This window comes from Anopheles maculipalpis, chromosome 2RL (assembly GCF_943734695.1).
Source record: "Anopheles maculipalpis chromosome 2RL, idAnoMacuDA_375_x, whole genome shotgun sequence".
Lineage (NCBI taxonomy): Eukaryota > Metazoa > Arthropoda > Insecta > Diptera > Culicidae > Anopheles > Anopheles maculipalpis.
Genome location: NC_064871.1, coordinates 28,036,413 through 28,043,268, shown reverse-complemented (window position 1 = coordinate 28,043,268; position 6,856 = coordinate 28,036,413). Strand labels below are relative to the sequence as shown.

The 6,856-nt window shown below is 46.0% G+C and overlaps 1 protein-coding gene across 1 annotated transcript; it reads left to right on the top strand.

The window, feature by feature from the left end:
• The first annotated feature begins 1,975 nt into the window (after window positions 1-1,975).
• Window positions 1,976-6,856, top strand: LOC126558028 (galactosylgalactosylxylosylprotein 3-beta-glucuronosyltransferase P). Its single transcript, XM_050213962.1, has 5 exons — window positions 1,976-2,524; window positions 5,223-5,445; window positions 6,008-6,162; window positions 6,244-6,534; window positions 6,616-6,856. Exons 1-5 carry the CDS (start codon window positions 1,976-1,978, stop codon window positions 6,721-6,723), a joined length of 1,326 nt encoding a protein of 441 aa, XP_050069919.1. The 3' UTR covers window positions 6,724-6,856.

Below are 6,856 nucleotides of genomic sequence, written 5' to 3'. Positions count from 1 at the left end.
ATTTCAGCGTGAAATAATATTTGCCAAAATGGTGCCTGAACTGGAAACACTAGCTCAGACCGTAGCGGCCAACAGGAAGCTTGTTTTCTAATATCGAAAAGATTTTCGACATTGTATGTCAGTCATGGGACAACAAAAAAAAAAAAAACGCGCCAACACCGCTCAGCAAGTGAAAAGAAAAATAAATAAAATGCAGACAAGGTCGACAACTGTACGTGATGGGCCTAGAGGATGAATAAAATATGAAGCCTGTTCCCTTCTCAGCCTGATGAAATGTACTGATCAAAACAAGAAATAATAAAAGTAAAGGAACCACCCAACAGCGAACGACGGCTCAGATGAAATGGAAAACTCCATTTCCAATCAATGTTCGGATGCGAACAGAGTCGGCCTCTGTTGTTTGACTTTTTTTTCGACATTCACTAATCGGAGTATGAATTGAATATGTAGCAGATCGTTAGCTTACAAATTCGTCTTTTGCTGGAAAGATTGAAGTATTCTTTTTGTTGGGTCCTTCGGATAGCTCCGTTTTTTTTTCTTTCTGTCGAATTCAAGCTACCACAGATACGCATAATCCGATCAAGAGATTATGGTTCCCGGATAAAGAGAAGCAGAACTTTATAATATTGTCTCGGTTGTTTTGGTGCTTCTTGGATGAAAGAAGACTTCATGGTCGCATTTTTTCCCCCGGTGTGCAACACATCCGGAAATTTGTTTTGTGACTGCTCTTTGATCTATGAACGGTTTTAGACAACTACGGCTCTGCAAGGTGGAGAATACCAATTTTCGTGTAAAAATGTTTGTAACGTTACCAAAGCACTCATCCGCATGAAGATAGAGATGAAATTATAGTTTACTTTGTACTCACAGAAGACCGAAACTATCGAACCAGGCGGACAGTCGGTTCCTTGAGAACTGCGGTCAGAGGCAGCGACAAACAAGCTAGAGATACGTTTATCGTGCCCAGCAGGGAATAACCACTCTTATCAACCACTGAACCACTAGGCTGGTGCTCGAGTATTTTGCGGTGCTATGCAGCTTGGACTCGCGCGGTGGAGAAGCAAACCTCACAGCCACGCAATCTTACTCGGCTAACGATAAATATTCATTCTCCGAATTCTGGGTCCGTACGGTGATGGTGACGGAGCGGAGAAAGCTGCTGGTAAATTTACATACAATTACAGTCTCGTTAGTCACATCAAGCAGAAAGTAAGCCCAAGGGTATACTAGCGATAGACTTAGTGATGATGGTGTCTTGGTCGTTGTGAAGGCCGGTACACACCGGAAGTTCCTCAATATGAACTACGGCACACATGTGCGTGTGATCAACGGTTGCGATAAACGCGTGGCAATACAGTGCAAGCTGGCAGGGTTTGGCAGCAAGTAAACGTTGAGAAAGCAAGAAGTTGCTGATTTTGTTGGAATAGAAAAAAATAGTACGGTTTGTACGCCACGCCCGTTATTAAATTTGTTAATGCAAATAAGCACTTTACCTCTAATCGATTTAGGCTTCAAAGTCGTTCGAGTACTGATCTAATTTGGATGTTTTTTTTTTTCTTTCGTTCGCAGAGTACTGAAAAGCAAGGAGCCGTTTGTACACTCCTTTGGTGTTCTTCACTCCTAATGGTGACGTTCCCGATGGCACTAACATTCGACCAGCACGTTCCAGCAGAGCAGCGAATGTATCAAGGTGACAGCGAAATCATCGCTACCCAGTGTCGACTACATCCGTCTGCACAATCATATCCTGATGAGCGGTGGTTGCAGACAGTAGCCACTCCTACCAGTGCTTCGTAGTTAGATTTAATCAAACAGCATACCACTAGAAGGCGCACGCCTTCTCTACTTCTCGTCTACTAGCTTCAGTTACGCTGGAAAGCTTGTACCGACGTGAACCGATAGATAGGTTGTAGGTAACATACAAAGTGCTAGCGGAATTGAAATAAACCCGAAACCGCGCGTATCTCGGGCATTGATGCAGAGACCTTACCGGCCAGTAAAGGATCAGGAATCGTATTGTCGTCGGTTTACGGGTCCACTACCGTTCGCAAGCATGCTCCGATCGTACAAACTGTACCTGATGCTGCTGATTAGCTCGATCTTCTTCATCGTGTGCCAGAACCAGGGATCGTTCACAAGCCTCGTCAGCAATGTGGCGGCCGCTTCGTCTGCGTCCGCGGACGATGGTCCGCTGGGCGTTCCGGATGTCGTTGCGGCACCACTGCAGGCGCTCGGTGTAGGTAACGATGGCATTGAGCTGCTGTACGGCGACACCGAGCCTTCGCTCGGTGCGGAAAAGATCCGCTCGAGAAGTCTTAACTTCAAGGATATGCCAATGAAGCTGAGCGATCGCTCGTCGTCTACTTCCGCCGCTACCAGTAGTTCGGCGGCAACAACCACCACAACGACAACTACGGTCAGGACGACGCCCACAACGACTACTACGAAAGCGTTATCGACAACGACGAGTGTAAATGGAACACCGAATTCATCTGACGGTGGATCGGTGGGAAGAGTTACAGACGTAAGTATTGCGGTCTACTGATCGCCATTTCTAGAACTATGTTAAATTGTCGGAAAGTACTTAAAAATAATATGAATAATCAAAATAATAACACCAGTCTAAATTGATTTGGGTTGATGTGATTTAAAAACACAGGTATTGCAGGGAATGCCTTGAATGTTTCAAACATGTTTTTCAAAATGCAAAACAATTTAAGGAATTGATGGAATGTATAGAACAGCTCTCTTTGATGTGGCATATGAATTTCGCGCCATTGATTGACTACATACGTTCTCCAATATGTTCTAATTACAATTCCAGAAAAGTGTGTTCCTGTATTTGCGTTCAACAATTTTAGATTTTTACATGCACCAATCGTGTGCTGAAATCAAAGAGCTAAAACAGAGCATTTTCGGTTACGGCAAAATTGCTGTTGAAAACTCCCCCATCGCGCCCTGTCGAAATAAGCTGGAGTGGGTAAATAAATTGTATTTTCTGGTCTGCCTCGAGTGTATTCCGGGCCATGTGTGTATGATAGATGGTTACGAGCATTCGTTTGATTGGTCATTCGATAAAGCGCTAGATTGTTGATCGATACAAGCACCGAACGCAAAGCGCTCCTACCCGGCAACGTTCTTTAGTGCAGAACCGAAACGATTGGTTTTCATTTTCCGTTCTCGGTGGAAACCGTTCATCAGGCTTAAACGCGTGCAGTAGGGTTAGTTGCGCTCCGTTCATCAACACGACTGGGAGGAAGTGGGGATCTTTCTAACAGGAAGTAATCGGTTGCATTCTGTAGGATAAACCAGTACAGGGTGGTTCAGCAGATGGGATAGAAGGATAGTTTCGGATACTAGCGCACCATGTACACGATTGAATGCACTCTACCAGGAGCGAACCAGATGCATCCGACCGAAGCGTGATGCACAACCCGGATACCGTGACGTAGCGCACATTTCTGTGTCCTGGGTGATGTTGTTTGTTCCAATTGGATGTTGCTTTGAAGCGTGCGGAGCGCATCGTGCATTACGGTGCTGCAATTACATGCGCTTCTGCCGGTCCGGCGTCTACGGTAAACGGTTGGAACCGGAGGTTTGATTAGTCGTGCAGCAGCAAATCGCCAAACAAGCATCCTCCTACACACGCCACAAGGATGCGGTCTAGGGGAGTGGTAGTAGCATCTATAATTTATTGCTAGCACAATATTTCACTCACTGCACAGGAGCAGTGGCATGTAAAGGTGTTTTTGTTTTACATGGCTCCTGGGAAATTTATGCTCCGGTCGTGTCGACTACTTTATCCATCTGCCGGCAGGTGCCTGTGGGGATGTTTTGGGGTGGAGATTAAATCCAGCGCTTCAGACGAAACTCCGTAAACAGTTAATGTGGGGTTGCTGGTCGATTCCAACAGAGGACACCTTTTTCTGTAGCTTTATACACTTGGAATATTGAAAGCGTTTATGTGATGTGAAAATAGATAGAAGCAAAAAAAATTACATTAACTTTCTACTTTCTACGCAACCAAAGCCAAGAAGTATATTTACTTCGACGCAATCAGCGGACATCATTAAGCCCGCTCTAATGTATTTTCTTTTCTTTTCGTCTGAACTGCAAAATGGTATAAAATCTTTGTTTTATAATGGAAACAACTACCTTCCCGAGGGCACTTTCCGTTTGTACTTTCATTTTCCGATCCATTAACGGATTGACCGTATTCTCCGCGATAGCAGCTCGAAGGACGTACGGCGCTCTCGGCGGGAGTTGAGAGAAGTCTTTGGAGGCAACAGACTGAAACGGACCATCGAGCGTGCGGACAAAATTGCGCAAATAGTTCCATGAATAAGTGATTAGGCGTAGCACCGTGCAACGTGCCTGGAGTCAAACTAATGGCTAGCCAAAGTGTCGTACATTGTGTTTCGCTTGTGTGCGCCGGGAGGACTTAGCACGCACAGAAATCGGTACCATGGTGCAGAAAATGCAACGCATCTCTTTGATGTGTTATGCAGTCAGCTTTTAAAACTCATAGTAAACGAATTTTTGCTGTTGTAGTACATGTAAAAGTGGTGTAATGCTTTCTTTCTTCTTCAATTCAATAATTGATTGCAAAGCGTTTTGTTGATCGGTATAAAACCACACACCAATTGCGCAGTCCAATAATTGAATGGAAGTGGATTTTTTTGTTGGCTTCCGCATCCTTCATCCCATCGAATCGACCACCAACTCCGGTCGAATCAACATTCCATGCCCCACTACCACTACTACTGCTACCCTGCCTTTGGGGCACTCAATTTAATTTTGTGCCACTAGAAATGTCCGCCCCACGTGTACCGCGGAGTTCCGGCGAGAAGCTCCTTTTGATGAAATTAATTGAACGATAATTTATTCATCTGAAAATGTCCCCTTCCGGGGTGCTGTTTGAAAAATGCCATTACCCGTGCTTCATCGGGTGGAAAGTGAATCGTCTAACCGGAGTGAGGAGCCGTATTTTAGATTATGTTATGCAAAATTATCAAACTTTTGCCAAACCCCAGTATCCGTGTAACGACCGTGCCCATTCCAGGAAAGCGTATCGCAAATCCACCCACCCTACAAAGTGCTGATTAACAGTACGACCAACTTTCTTTCCGACAATTAGACAACTTCCAGCAAACATTGAGCAATGCGAGTTTCATGGACGCGAACCGTACCATCCCCGTTTGTTTTTTGCATACATTCCGCAGGTACCGTATCGATTTCCGGTGGACACGAAACAGCTGCCCCCGCTGTACATCATCACGCCGACGTACCGACGGCCGGAACAGATACCGGAGCTTACCCGGCTCGGTTACACGCTGAAACACGTGCAGAACGTTCTGTGGATTGTGGTCGAGGACTCGGAGAATCGAACCGCCAGTGTCGCACGGCTTCTGGAGGAAATTGGTGTACCATTTGTGCAGCTTGCCGGTAGGTTATACCATCTATGTAGAAGTGCATTATCCAATACGGAAGGGAAGCGATGGGCGATAAGAGTGGCCTGGGTGGCGGAACATGCAGAGGAATTTTCCGGGGGTTTGAGGTGCATTTTACTCAACCATAAGCTTTTTCGTTCGGTGCGGTACTGATTAAGTCGAGACTAGAGTGAGATATTCATTAGAGCTGGCAAATTAAAACAGTAGAGATACGTTTTTCCTGCTGGCGAGTTCTCAGGAGTTGATAGTGCTTCACCAAACACTATCATGGTGTGCGATTAGATGAATTTTGAAAAGCTTTCGGACACAAGGCACTCTGTGTAATTCAAGTAACGTACGTGCCAAGTACAGTGAAAGTTGATCATTTACATCCATTAAACAGCAGTACCAATCGGCACAAATGACAACTTTTTCCTTTAAAGCTTTAAATGTAAAGGTTTTGAGTTATTTAGAAAGGATATTCGAGGGTAAACCGATCTGCAAAAATCCTCCCCAGAAGGTAAAACATGTTTGTACAGTGTGTTCTAAGCTTACACGTTTCTGCTCCTATTACACAGCGCCCATGCCAGCCCAGTACCGCAAGCAAAAGGTTAAACCACGCGGCGTGTCGAATCGTAACCGAGCGCTACAGTGGATCCGGGCAAACGCAACGGAAGGAACACTGTACTTTGCCGACGACGACAACACGTACAATCTGAAGTTGTTTGAGCAGGTAAGCTGTAGAATAATTTACGTAATTTTCCTTTCTCTACAGCTTTTAAAACTCTTCTTTTCCAACCATTCCTCTCGGCAGTTGCGCCACGTGCGTAAGGTAGCTATGTTCCCGGTAGGACTAATCTCCAAGTACCAGGTGAGCTCACCGATTGTGAAGAACGGTACGATAACGGGATTCTACGACGGTTGGCTCGGTGGTCGGAAATATCCACTCGATATGGCCGGATTTGCGGTATCGGTGAAGTTTCTGCACTCACGTCCCAAGGCCCAGATGCCATTCAAGCCCGGCTACGAAGAGGACGGTTTCCTGCGCAGCCTGGAACCGCTGGAGCTAAAGGAGGTGGAACTCTTGGCCTCAAACTGTACGGAGGTGTGTTGACCCGGCCCGGAATGTGCTGTGTTCGGATATGTTGACCTTAAAAAAAAAACGCTTCCGCTCGCTTCTTTGCAGATACTGACGTGGCATACACAGGCGAGGAAAAATCCACCCGCACCGGCACTGGATCGGAAGAAGTATGGTGGCACGAACCTAGTACAGCTTACCAGTTGGCTCGTGTAGAAAGAGTGGATCGCGACCGGACATTCGCTGATGGTGCCGCGCTGGCTAAAGAAACTCTCCGTCTGGGTGTTCCGGGGTGGCCCATGAAGAGCTGCGTTTTTCCGCGTCGCACATGCGATCGATCTTGCTGTAT